This window comes from Porites lutea, chromosome 4 (assembly GCF_958299795.1).
Source record: "Porites lutea chromosome 4, jaPorLute2.1, whole genome shotgun sequence".
In the NCBI taxonomy this organism is placed as follows: Eukaryota; Metazoa; Cnidaria; class Anthozoa; order Scleractinia; family Poritidae; genus Porites; species Porites lutea.
In genome coordinates, this window is record NC_133204.1 from 20,872,207 (window position 1) to 20,886,745 (window position 14,539).

General features: G+C 38.2%; 1 protein-coding gene across 1 annotated transcript; it reads left to right on the forward strand.

Moving 5' to 3' along the window:
• Nucleotides 1–17: 17 nt before the first annotated feature.
• LOC140932878 (uncharacterized) lies at nucleotides 18–12,759 on the forward strand. The gene is made up of 10 exons (XM_073382373.1): nucleotides 18–624; nucleotides 2,674–2,733; nucleotides 3,328–3,708; nucleotides 4,315–4,590; nucleotides 8,178–8,257; nucleotides 8,539–8,650; nucleotides 9,444–9,541; nucleotides 10,195–10,250; nucleotides 10,949–11,108; nucleotides 12,064–12,759. Exons 1-10 carry the CDS (start codon nucleotides 222–224, stop codon nucleotides 12,181–12,183), a joined length of 1,746 nt encoding a protein of 581 aa, XP_073238474.1. The 5' UTR covers nucleotides 18–221; the 3' UTR covers nucleotides 12,184–12,759.
• The last annotated feature ends 1,780 nt before the right edge of the window (nucleotides 12,760–14,539 follow it).

Genomic DNA, 14,539 nt, shown 5'->3' on the forward strand with positions numbered 1-14,539 from the left:
CTGTGGTTCATAAAAGGGAAAATGGCGGCGTACAGAATCAGACTGACAACAGCGTTAATTTGGGCGAGGGGAATACCCCAACATATCAGTAACATATCAGTATCAGGAACTTCCACTTCTTCTTGTCTAGAGGTGCGTGGTCTGGATTTCACCAGACGATTACCATATAATTTAGCGATCAACAACTTTGAGGTTTTGACGATCGATCGAAGAAGAAATTCATGGGTTCGCCGTACAGAATCCTTCTCTTTCAAATAGCCAAGACTGTGACTGAACAAAATCTAGAAGATCTTAAATTTTTATGTTCAGATGTTATCGGGGAAAGTGAATTGGAAAAAATTAGTTCAGCATTGGAGCTCTTCAAGACTCTGGAGAGACACGATTTGTTAGGGATAGACGATTTGTCATTTGTCCACGAGCTGTTAACGAACGTACAATGTAGACAACTGGCGAGTAAAGTTGAGGACTTTACTTCGCGAAGAGAGCTTGAATTGCTGGCCTTAAACAAACAACGTGACAAAGTCAAAGGGGGGAGTTCAGGATGTATGCAAACCGACGGATTTCCACGTTGGGATAATGATCCTGATGGCAGAGTCGACATGGCATTAGCTGTCAGCTGTGAGTGCAAGTCTTTTTTTTTTTTGACTGAGTGCCAGTGTTTCCCAGCCGAAGAGGGGGGGGGGGGGGGGGTTACTCCTAGGAATTCTTGGTGGGAGTGTGCCGCCCTGTTCTCCAAATCCTGACCCTCTTTAGACCAAAAAATGGAATTTTCCACTCCCGTTTTCAGACCAGACCTCCAAAACCATACCCGATTCCAGACCAAAATAAGCAAAGTGTATACCCGTTTTCAGACCAAAATGGCGCAAAAACCCTACCCAATGGGGTGGCACATACCTATATAGCTTATGTAAGGGAGTTCCCCTCCCCCCCCTATGGGGTTTCCCATTATCAGGCTGTTATACTTCAGTGGGGGGAGGGACTCCAGATACATGTGATAGGATCATGGGGATGATGTAATATGGACCAATATAAAACCTCAACACTGTCCATCCTGCCAGCAACTCACTCATGAAGTCATTTATGCGTGTGTGCACACCTGCACATCGAAAACTTTAATCATATGCATACAGGACAATTTCATGTACATAATACACAATTTGCCCTAACAAAAACCCTACCAAATAGGTCGTCTTACTAAGATATGCACAATCTGGGGAATGAAAGCTTGATCTTGGCAAGATCTCATGATACCTTGCCCCAGTGACTCACAAAGATGGAGCCAAGGTTGGCGCTTTGTACCACTACACTTGGCAACCCTCGGAAATTATTGGACTATCTTTGGGAATCTTCAATAGTGTTCAGAAGTTGTCAAAACCTCTTCGGCACGGTTCAGAAGTCGTCAGAGTTTTTCAGAAATTGGGGTTATATGGATATGAAAATCACACCCATGTGAATTAGCAAAACAACGCTGGGCGTGGTTAAATTTTAGCTGTTACTGTTCACCTCAGGTCCATCACCTTCCCTCCAATCACTGGACAGTCCCTGTGACAAGTCCCACCCCAGGGCAGCGATTTATTTGAAATGGTCTAGACTGCAAAACAGTCGGGTTTTTACTCAAAATTGGGCTGGCATGAGGTTTTTGCTCCAGGCTAAGCCCACTAGGTACGTTGCCAAAAAAAACAGCGATTCTTGGTTTTCCTTACAAAAAACTCATTCTGTTGACAGCTCCACCCTCTTAGTGGATTATGCCTTCATATATTGTGTGTGCCAGTTGTTTAAGGGAAAGGGAATGGAGGAACTTAGATGTGCATGAGAATACATGGTGTATGATAGGCTTGCGAGGAAGGAGGGAAGGGAAAAATTGAAATGCTGCTTGTGATTGACCAATGTTTATGATCAGATTATAACCATAAAAATTGGGTTTGGTTAGAATTAATAATTATTCTATCAATCACAGACATGATACATGTACCATACCTGTATTTGTATTTGTAAAAATCATTACCACACCAGTTTCATTACTTCTGTCTTGGATAGCATGTGGATGAGATCCTAACTGCAAGTCAATGAAAACATAAATGATTAAGAACGGATATAGAATATTTACATGGCATCTTACAAAGGATCTACAAAATTGTTATTAGACTTAATAAAATCAATCAGACAGCCAAATAGCCAAAACAATATACCTCTGTGTCTTTTTCACCTTGAATGCACACCTTTCACACATTCTTGTGTGCCAAATCTTTCCCTCCCCTACCCTTCAAGAATGCCTACCACACAGTTTGGGTATTTGTCATTCTGTAGCCTGAGAAAACAGATGACATTTTGCAATGCCACCAACGGTTTCCCTGCAAAATGACATCTGAGAAACAAGCGCAGAAATTACATGCTGATGACGCCTCACTTCCCAGATCTGTCATCAGTATGGAATTTCTGCAGTCATCTCTCAGACTTACATTTTGCAGAAAAACCGTTGGTGGTGTCATAAAATATTGTCTGTTTTCTCAGACAAGTCATTCTGCGACTCATAGGATTTGATATATGCCCTGTTGCTTATACCAAACCCTCACTAGGCTAAAAAGTGTGAAAATGTCCAATCTTCAACAATATGGATGTACCGCGTACAATATTCTGACAGTTATTGATTTGCTTAATTCTCTTTATTTGCAGGTAGTTCAGGAGAGAAAAAGTTTAAAGAAATGGATTCTGCATGTTGTTCATGTTTTTGCAGTAATAATCATTCCAAACAGAGAAAACCAGCAGGTCAAAATTTATTCCTACATTTTGTACTTACCCTTTATCTTATAGTAGTTAACTAATATTGTTGAGTTGAGTAAAAGGGCCGCATTAAATTCTGCAGGGCATGGGTGTGTGCTAACTTTGAATTTCATTTTCAAAGATTTGTACACAAAACAGATTTGTGGATTGATGATGGGCAATGGGGCTGGGGAAGCAGTATGAGGCTGGTGCAAAAGAGAAATATTTGCATTTCAGATCTGCTCAAATTAATTGACATCTCTGTAATCGGCCCATAAATGCTAATTTTTATATGTAGACCTAAAGTGAAAAATACTTTGCAGTATACACATGTAGAAGTGCCATTGTTACAAATACTGTTTGAACTACAAGGTCATAAGATACTACATACGTTGTACCTTTCAAGGATTTTCCCTTTGCAGTTTTTGCAAGGTTTTTTCTTTTCGTTTTTAACAAAACATTTTTAATTTTATAATAGATTTCTCTCTTTTGCACTAAGCACATGGTAATTACTTCTACTCAAAATTTGTTGGGGCTCACGTTCTAATTCTCTTTTATTTTTTTCAGAACTTGAACTCAAAGTTTTCCTGAAATTGGCTTCCAAAGGTGCTTGGTTTGCTGGCACAGCATTCATACTGAAGAGATACATAAATGATCCAGAAACACTAGTAAAGTTGTTTGCTTCTGTTGTTCTACCTTCAGGAATTGTTGTAAAGTATCTTTGTGAAGGTTCAGTTCTTTGTGTTCTAGAAGCAAGTGATTTACTGAGCTTGCGTACTCTGTGGAAGAGCTATGAGAACGGCGTGCTCAAAAAGGCTTTGGAGGAGGTTTTGATAACAGAGGACCTAAAAAAGTTGGCAGAAGGTCAAGAAATCATCTTGGATGTAGATCTGGACAGGGAAATGTACCATAATGCATGTTTGGATCTTATTGTGATAAAGGAGAAGGGTAAGAGTTAAATGCTTTATTCTGTGGTTTACAAAATGATGACCATTCTTTTAATTATCAGTTATAATTTTGCCAGTGGAATATGATCATGTGACTGAATCTGTACCCTATGTGCATACCATACAATTATTCCCTGAAATTTAATTCTGTTTTTAATGTTAGACTTTAAAATTCGGACTTCGCTTTATTCTTCAGAATAATTTTATTATCCTGTTATCATGAAGAGTTTTTAAGGTTTCTAGTTGAAATTTTTGTTCTTTTGGTGTATCAGTTTACATACAAACTGTAATAAGAAGCAGCAGTCCTTCGCAACCAGGGGCTCCAGTGTTTAATAATTAAATTAACACTTCCCACTGGGCTTGGTTAAAAAAGGATAATTTGTAGAACAGCCATAGCAGAGGATTAAATTTGCATTATTTTGTGCTAGTGTGTGCTAAACTAGCTGTAACTCAAACTGCTATCATTAACCCCAGATAGCACCTTCATTTATGGCCTGCATCTTCACTTGCAGATGTGGAACTTACATGTAAATGTAGTGTTTTTGTATCATAGTCATATTGGGTTAAGTATGAAGTGATTTCTCAGATTAGATCAATTTTTCCTTAGTTGATGAGATTTATCACATAGTGGAGTTGCAGAGACCACGCAGTTTCTCTGATCCCACAAAAGGTCAAGCTGAAAGACCCTTGAACTCCTTTCAAGAAGAAAGCTTTCGTCTAATGGCTACAACAGAGAGGAAGAGACGTCTTCATGCAGAGAAACAGCTTGATAAAATTAAATCAGGTCAAATGTTAGAGCTTCATTTTCCTGAGTTACGCCAGCTTTATAGTGACAAGAATTCTCAAGATGATAACTCTTCTACAACAAGCACATTAGATGAGGGTGGGTATTTGAAAATATTGTTTTTTAATAGCTAACTCTTTTTTCAACATTCTTTTGAATCCTTTTGTCCTTTTAGTGTGAGGACAATACCTGGAACGTTACCATAAAAATGATTTTCTTGTACATTTGGAATGAGGGATGTTTGTTGTGGCCAATTACTTAAAACAGGCAGTCCACCTCATAGAAAGTCTAGGATACTTGTATCAAGCCAGAGGCCAGAGGCCATTTTATTTTGACAGGAAAAGTATATAATTCTTTATTTCAAGTGCGGAAAAATCCTCATTTTCGTTTTATGCAGAAGCCCCTTCTGGAAGCAACAATCTCCTTATTGAAAGTTTTTGAAATTCCGGTCACACACTGACTTGTGGCTATAACTAAGAAGCCTTTGCAGATAATTGTTCAAAGGAATCTTAACAACCAACCACAGTTTGGACTTTTTGCCTTTATTGCCTTTATTGTTTTTCGCTTCTATTAAGGGTGCAACCAATCTTGTTAGAAAATCAAGTTTAACTCAATCTTTTTAACCCAACCCACAATATTACCTTTAAAAATGAAGAAATGATCATCGCAGTGAACGCAATTTATGCAATTGCGTAAAGAAGCCTGAAAAAAATTCAGGACTTCAACGGGGTTTGAACCCATGACCTTGCGATTACCGGTGCAATGCTCTACCAACTGAGCTATGAAGTTCATATATGAACTGCGGAAATGAAATGAAAATGAAGAAATGATCGTCGCAGTGAACACAATTTATGCAGTTGTGTAAAGAAGCGTGTAAAGAAGCTTCTTTACGCAATTGCATAAATTGTGTTCACTGCGACGATCATTTCTTCATTTTCATTTCATTTCCGCAGTTCATATATGATTCATTTCATATATCATTAACACTCTCTTCCTTCACGGGAACATATGAACCCACAATTGACCTGCTCCCAACGTCAGTGGCTTCATAGCGGAGCTCTTGCCCGCGAAGCACGCCAGCGGAGCACCATGGGTAAGAAAATAAAGTAAACTACCCATCCGAGAAAATTTGGTAATCATGTGACCGTACACTGCCCACCCGCCCAAGAGACCGTCAATCCGCACCACAGGTATAGCAATGTTAAATAATTCAATTAACAGGTATGGTAACCCAAATGCAACTCGAGGTTATTTTGGTGGGAAATCACATAGCCACCGGTGTCTTGTAAAGCAGAGACAACAAAAGAGTCAATTATAAAGACGAAAATGGAAAGCGGAAATTGTTTCTGTATCCGTGTTGTCTAAAGTATTAAGCTTAGATAAATTGTCATGTCCACAAATTTGGAATAGAGCAAGAGAAAGGCAGAGAAAAAGAGAAAGTGGGCGGCAGGCCAGCGAAGCTCAACGAGAAAAAGGGCGACAGGGATTTAAAGCGAGAGATAAAAAACAAAGGAGACATTTTTTTGTTGGAAGAACAACGTGCAAATTTTGTAGCGGCGGTCAAATGAGAAATGCTAGCAGCCACCAATGCAAGGTGAAGATGAGCGGCAGTGAAAAAAGTGAATGGGAACACGTATGACATTTCCTCCATAAAACGTGTAACTAAGAAGTTTCTGGAGGTTTCACGTAGTCGTGCAAAACAACGGCAAAGAAATGTACAAAAAAGTGTGCTGCACGTGCAAAGTTGCTTTTGCTAATTACACCTATTGTTGTTTTTCACTGTTTTCCGGCATTGCATGCCTTCGCCGCTTAGCATTACATGATTTAATATTTGTTTGAACAAACTATAAATATTATCGAGAGCTTCGCTTTTAGCCATGGCTAAATCTATATATTAGCTCATTTGGTAGAGCATCACACCGGCAATCGTGAGGTGACGAGCTCAAACCCCGTTGAAGTCCTGAATTTTTTTCAGGTTTCTTTACGCCTTATTGCATAAATTGCGTTCACTGTGACGATCATTTCTTCGTTTTCATTTCCGCAGTTCATATATGAGTTATTTCATTTATCATTTACACTCATTTCCTTCATGGGAACATATGAACCCACAATTGACCTGCTCCCAACGTCAGTCACTTCATAGCTCAGTTGGTAGAGCATCACACCGGTAATCGCAAGGTCACCGGTTCAAACCCCGTTGACGTCCTGAATTTTTTTCAGGCTTCTTTACACAATTACATAAATTGTGTTCACTGCGACGATCATTTCTTCATTTTCATTTTATTTCGGCAGTTCATATAATGATTTATTTCATATATCATTAACAATATTACCTTTAGCGTGCAACAAATTAACACATGTAATTTGGTGCACATGAGAAAAATTATGATTGATAAATCTTGGTCCAGTTTGTAACACACCCACAGACAGAAATTGAGCTAATATCATTTAATTTAACTTTTAAAATAGTATACAAACACAGTTATGTCATGTCATGTCAAGAAAACAATGGAACAAAAAAAGATGGGGCAGTTTATGAGATTGCCGATATTCCAACAAATTATTAAAAAGTATCATAAATGTGTTTGAAAAAATGGATTTTCATGTGTATTAAACCCTTCTTCACTGTAAATAAAACTGTTGAACTACGCAATTGTCATTAGGCATTAACCCATTCGCCCCTGAACCGCCCGTAACCGCCCGTGCGGATCCAGGTCCTTTCTACCCTTTGTGACGTCATCAGTTTTAACGGTCAAGGACAACTTTCTTCGGTAACTTGTGCAGAGTGAAGAGATCTTTCAAACCATACCAGAATGACCACAATTCAGTCAAGGACACCGGAGAAAGAAGCAAAAAACCGCGTGACAAGGACCTGAAAATCTCCATGAAAATCTTGTTCCATTACCCACCTACCTTTCCTTTCACCTAATCCTAAGATCCTAAAAGCTTTCCTAAAAACTCTTCCCACCAAAATGAAGCCTACTAAATGCCCAGCAAGAGAAAAAAAAATGAGGCAAGAAAAGCGAAAAAAGAAGGGAGGAGAGAAAGCGAAAAGTAAAAGTCAAGACTGCTGTGTCACTTTTAAACCCAAAAACTATCTAAATTTTGCTTTCTGCGCATGCCCGAACTTCGCAAGCTGATATTTTGCATCTGGATCAGAAGGCCGCCAAGTGTACGACCTGTAGACCGGTTTGTGGTAAGTTTTAGCTCTTTATAGCACGACAGTGACCAGAAAACCACTCGACTAGCTTCAAAACGCGTTTTTCGGCAAAATCTCCAGGAGCGAATGGGTTAAATTGAAGTGTGTGCATGTGTAAATGGTAGTGTGTAAAAGACACAAGTCACAGTTCAGATGAAGCTTGATCTCAAGTCCTTTCATGGGCTAAACTGTTCAAAGCTGGAAAATTATCCTCATTTCATGCTGCTTCTTTTGGATGTTGGTTCAAACGCATAGAGTCAAACCACGTACCTGGACAATCAGAAATACTGTGGCCCTTGGCGTTGAAATGTTGGGCCACAGAAAGCCCAGGAGTGTTGTTGAATTTACTTCAATAATAAGATTGATAAGGCAATAAAAAAATTAAAGCCTTTAAGGTGATAATGATATCCACACATTTGTGATTAGAAAATTTTATGGAATTGAAGTGTTAATTCTAGCTTAGGTTTGCTGCATTCCATTTCTGTAGAGGACCTGCTAAATTGGGAAGATGAGAACAATCCATCAAACGAGTTCTGGAAATCAATCAAGGGTGGTTTTAAGGAAAAGGTAATCTAACTCACATTAGTTTAGCTTTAAAGCATTGACTACAGTACCCAAATTTTAATCTAGGGGAATTCACTTCTGAGCATACAATTGCAAAGGCTGCCCATCATTTTAATACTTAAATGGGTCTGAAAAGATGGCCAAAGACAGTTTTAAGCATTTTTGATCATTAATAATTGTCATCAATATTTTTATCGTTAGTCATCACGTTCTTAATGACTGTTGACAATACTTGATATGATGTCTTTATTATGCTTAGAAACCAAATTCTTTCTACCTAATAGTGTTGGACAGACTTCGAGGACGCAATCATCAAAGGATTCCCTGATGAGCTTGAGCAAGGAGGGTCTATCCCATTACTAAAATTCCTGGCATATGTGCTCGGAGTTAACTATGGTAGGAAATTTTTAAATTTCTTTTGGTGTGTATGTGATGTAAACAAAATGACCTTTTTAGTTTTATGATGCATTGAGGCATCTGAACACATGTAAATCTATTTAAAGAGTGCTACTTTTTACCACTTTTGCATTAAAATGGTAGTGTAGAAAACTGTCACATAAACTAGAAGCTAATATTGTTTGGGTTTTCGCTATCTGAACAGCCTTTGTAGTTAAAAATTAAATAGTGATGATCCATAATTAACTCATCACTTTTATGGCAAATTTCAATGGGACAATATAATGGTTGTATTATTGTGTTTCTGGTAATCATGTTGACAAGTGTCCCTTGAAACTAAACTTTAAAAATGAAGATCATTTATCTTTGATGTTATAGATTCTTGATGTAATATATCAAACATGAGATGCAGTGTTTCATCACCAGATGAAACACCGAGAAGAGAGTTGAAAATACGACGCGCAGCGGAGTATTTTTGACGAACTTCGAGGTGTTTCATCTGGTGATGAAACACTGTGTCGAATGTTTGATATTTCTTCTCAAACAAAATCATTTTTGAAGGAGAAATTAAGGATGCAAATACTAAGCAGTGTTTCATCCGATTTCCAAACACTCATTAAACATTAATTTCCTTTGTATTTTCTTAATGAATTATTAATGAGTTTGAGAAGAATATTGAGTGGTGATGATATTGATTTTTTTATGGCATTAATACTATTAAGGCAGACACTTTTAGAACTTTGGAATCCCGCTTGTCATTTCAACAGTTTTGATTTTTAATTTCCACTTTTAGACAAACGGGCATCAGAAAATGTATCACTTAGTCATTTTATCAGAACCTCAAAGTGGTTTGGATCTTTTACAAAAGGGTCTCAAGGCTGCTTGAGCAAGGTAAAAGTTTATTTTCACATAACGTAATTTGTGAGTAAATTTGTTAATAAGGGGATAAAAAAGTGAATGCTCACATCTGAATCTGAATGTTTAGTGCTTTAAATATGTAATTTTAATTTTGTATTGAATTTTAGACTTTCACTTTTTTAGATTTTAGCCCAGCATGGAAATTTTTTATTATAATTATTGTTATTACTAGCTTTTTAGGAATTTTAATTTATCTTTTAATTACAACTTAATAAAGTGCTTTTGAATATTTTATAGTTTTAGCGCTATACAAATTCTTTAAAATTAAAACTGAATTAATTAAATTTTTTTCAGTTCAGGTTAAAATTAATACACTTTTTTAAAATGATCATTGGGTTTTATGATTGCCAAAATTTAATCACCAGCTTCATAATGATAGCATATTTGTTTGATGCTCTGTTTTTATAAAAAGCTTGAGAAATGCTTAACCACTTTCCAAATGTCGGTATTGTCCCAAAAAAGCATGAAGTCAGAGACTTCTCAGTTTACTGGTAGATGAGTCAAGGGGTTGTGCTTCTCTTATCTTACTAAAATTTTGTGTTTTGCCAGTGCATCTACACTACAACAATGCCAATGAAATAGATAAATTTAAAAAAATTATTCTTTTAAATTTTTGTTGTATGAAGATGGTTCATTTAATGGAAAGCTCAGCTTCTTTAAGTCCTGATGGTGAAAAAACAAGGTAGGTATTGGCAACCCAATCATGTTTTACTGTCCAAATCTTAATTTCTCCCTCACTGGGATAATAGAACAAGAAATTAGTGGACTACTTACAACTCTTGAAGCTGTAGAATGATAGGAAATTCCTTTCAACAATACATGTCAGAAACCCAGTCCCTTTGTAGTGTCTCTTTTAATGAAAAAGCGTTAAAAACAGACCAAGCTTGTGGATCTGTTTCCCTGTCAACAACAATCATTTCTACCTTATTCTCATACATGTACTTCCGCTTTATGTAAGTGGATGGCTTTGGTCACATTTTAGTGATACAGAGACAGAAAGTCATTTGGGCGGAACTCTTGTAAACCCCATAGAACAAAGTGACATTCCCGAGTTCAGATCCTCCCATCAACATCATCATCATCATCATTACCATCATCAACTTTACTCACGTTCATAGAAATATTTACATAAACGTTTGGAATGTTTAGTATCAAATGGAAGGTGCAATCAAGGGGATTAGTGGAATGGACACTCATTGACTTGACCCAGCCACCTCAAGTCGACTGAAAGCTAAGGCATTTCGTGTAAAGGGGTGTAACTTGTCATGTCATTCGTGTAAAGGGGTGTAACTTGTCATGCCTTCTTCTTCAGGTTCTAACTTTATCTGGTCACTTCTAAGCTTTATGTGTCTCTGACAAAATTATTTCATCTTACTGCAGCTGGTTTGCAGGATACATGACAGAGAGTGAGGCAAAACAGAAACTTCTAAATCATGAGGGTGGAGCATTCCTGGTCAGATTCAACACTTCCATGGTGTCACCTGGCTTTGTGTTGTCGACTAAGTCACATAGCAATGACTTCGTTGAGTATAATATAGAGGCAAGTTTTGTCAGTAATCATTATTTAAAATCATGATAATGTCTTGTATATTTACAGTAATCAAAAGTGTGCCAGCTGCTCTCTAATCAGTGACGTTTTTGTGTTCAGTAATTTCCTTGGGTGGGTTTCCATGGAGAATTCTTGCGGGGATGTGTGGCATGCCTCATGAAAACCCCAACCCTGTTCCCTGGTTTCAGAGGGCACAAAACCTTGCCTCACATGCATTGTTGTCATTTGTCCTTTTTTCCTACGCAAAAGGTTAAAATCTCTTCGCACTTTCAGACCAAAAGCCAAAATCCATCTTCTTTGGTGATTCAAGTACCTTTATAGCTTATGAAAGAGAGTAGCTCCCCCCCAACCCCCCACCCTCAGAGTTAAAAGGTGGACGTTTTTGTTTTGTCCAGTTTCTGCAAGTTATGGTAAGTAATGAGTGAGGAATTAGGTTGATCGCTCATCAGCGTAAACTCCCTCGAGCATTTGTGAAGGTTTTGGATGGGCATGTGTTGCTGACAAGCCCCAAAATTTGGCCCCATTTTAGAAGGAGGCGGAGGCTTTTGTGTTTTCCTTTTTTCGCTGTAAATTTTCTTCCTGGTGAGCAATTCACTTGTCGGCTCATCAGGAGAGGTGTATTGGGTCTAGCCATCCCCCCTTTTGGACGACTAACAAGTTTGTTAGAACATTTTTCTGTGTCATCCGTGATATCGTGTACTGCCAGTGAGGGTCCATGATTTTAGGCAAGTAATGTAATTATTTCTTCCATTTTTGTGGGGTTGTCAGAATTTTCGTTGTGCCAGGTTCCCATTCAATCTACCTCAATTTCATTGTTTTGTGAACGCCATAGGACCACTTAAACTTAATACTGTGTTTCCGGGCCGATTGGTCAGCCACCCTCTCTAACAAAAACCTGGATCCGCCCCTACTCATAAAAGCTCCGGCTTTTTTACGTTATTCACAGGTTCATCGTGAATCAGGGAAAGTGGAGATCGGTGATTCTGTATTTGACAGTCTGCCCTACTTGGTGGCAGAATTAAGGAAATCATGGATGAAGGATCTGCAGCCAGTTACACATAGTTAAATCAAAGTTTAAAACGGGGAACTATCTCTTGTAATCGCTTTTTTTTTGTTTAATTGTTTTGGAGTTTTTTGACACTCCAATGTCTATAAGATCTTTAGCAATTTCCAGAGTGAACTAGAGATTACAGTTTTCGTCGATCACAGGTAGCGTTTCTATAGAGGCGGTTTATATGAAGCAAAATCATAATGCTAAGCATCAAAAACGTGACGAACGATTCCGACGAACTCGATGGAGTGGCCATGTCCCCCAACTCTCACTCCTGTCCTAGTTAGCAAGAACAATACGCGAGGGCCCTGTTTTTTAATTGTTGTTATGTAGTCAAGACCTTCTGTTCTTCCCCTTACCACAGTATGTAATCGGTTTTCAGCTACATTTATAGCCAATACCCTAACATGTATACGTTTTACTGTGGCGAAAGAAGTTGAACATGTTTTGACCTTTTTGGGTTGTGTTTCTTATACTGGAATCTGAAATAATTAATAAATAACAAAGCATATATAAAAGTAGATGTCGGTGTATGACTGGATAAAGAATGGAATATAAATAACAATGTAGAATAAAAACAATGGATTCCCACCTTTTTGGATGTCTTATTAATCGATATCAATTACACTCACTCCGTCGTCACGAGTAGTCTCCACAAGAAATCCTTTCGCGGGCTTACTTGCCAAATACTTTTGCGTCTTGGTCTTACAAAATTAGTTTAGGTGGGACTTTAATCGATAGTAACACTTGGTTGGCCGGTAAAATCTTTCAACCGGAAATATCCAAGAAGAAGGAAACTTGTCTGTATTAAATCACTCATCAACTATACTCTTTTGATATGTCGATATGTCGAAATGTCTCCAATAGATTTAACTTCGCCCAGCAAAAGGCAAGCACCCAAAACATTTCCGAAGAAAATGCGGATAGGGGCTGAAATTAGATTTAGAGCGTCATCAATTGTGGCGTCATTGTCATGTGAAATCCATTCCGATCCTTTGTCTAATAAACATGTGTTATAATGAATTTACAATAAAGATCAAGCTGTTTAGGTTTAAAGATGAAAAGTGTGCCTACAAAATACTAGGTCGACCAACTCAAGTTATATCAGTACAGAAGAAATAACAAGCAAACTGCGGTGATAAACTGATAGGAAAAACGCATTTCGGGAAGGAAATATACGTTTAACTTGACGTTTCGAATGTGGGAATTGAACTCAACATAGAAAAACAAGAAAAATCGAACCAAACGAGTGATCATTAACAGCTAAGATGTGTGAAGTCAGAAGTTCCTCATGGCTCAGGCTTGGAGCCATATTTATTTATATTGTACATCAAAGAACTACGCGAGACTTGACAGTCAAATGTGTATCTTCGCGGACGACTCTCTTTATTAGCTTACTATAACATCAAAGGCTGACACTGAGAATCTCGACACTAAACCGAACAAATTTGAAATGTGAGCAGAAAAAGTAAAGAGCCACTCTCAAACAGGACCCCCACAAATAACATTCCCCCACCTCTACTCCCTGCAAAGTAAAGTTCTTGCAAGAGTAGACTCGGAAAAGAACCTACAAGTCTTTCTCACCTCAGATGCCATATCGCAGATATCACAAAGGCAAGCAGGACATCAATAACTTAGTTTACTTAAGGAACCTGAGAATCAACTTATCCGCTCTTAGATCCGTGGCTCACAAGAACCTTATCCGCTCATTATTAGAATATTCATTCACGGCAAAACAAACTAGAAATGGAACAGAGATGTTCCTAATAAAAAGCGGTATCATAATAAATCCGGTCGGCGTTAGTAAAATTCCCGAAACCGTCACAATGAGATACTTTCGAAGTGACAACGAAGAAAAACAGACCGTCCCTTGATCTGTTACAAAATTCACAATGGCCAAAGCAGGATTGACACCACGCAATCCTAACCCTAGGCCATATTAATCGCTCCATATATATGTAAATGCCGAGAAAGCTTACAAAGTCCCCTTCGCACAGTACGATTACACCCTTTTGCCCTTTTCCCTTACTGCTGAGCCTGGTCCCAGGTTAGAAATGCTCTGGCTGCTTGCGGTGTTTATAACTGTACTAATTTCCTCACAACAGAACGATTCGTAAGAATCGTCATTTTCATGGAAAAGAACTAAATGGTAGGTATAGAAGAGGAAACACTCATCGGACTCCTTTAAAGTAGACCGTCTAAAAGGCTATGTCTATCCGTCGACATGAAAAACCCCACTACCCCCTCCCTCTACAGATATCCAAGGCGCGGGGGGGGGGGGGAACTTCGGATATCAAGTGACAGGGATAACCGAAGGATTTTTTGGGGTTTGAAATTTTCGATTTCGGGGTTGTTTGGGTAGCGAAATTTT

Bases quoted from the DNA above. Each gene is read 5' to 3' on its own strand.
- LOC140932878 (XM_073382373.1), top strand. From the start codon at position 222: ATGGGTTCGCCGTACAGAATCCTTCTCTTTCAAATAGCCAAGACTGTG. The intron at 625-2,673 runs GCAAGTCTTTTT...CTTTATTTGCAG, and splicing joins ATTAGCTGTCAGCTGTGAGT to GTAGTTCAGGAGAGAAAAAG. The intron at 9,542-10,194 runs GTAAAAGTTTAT...TGTTGTATGAAG, and splicing joins CTCAAGGCTGCTTGAGCAAG to ATGGTTCATTTAATGGAAAG.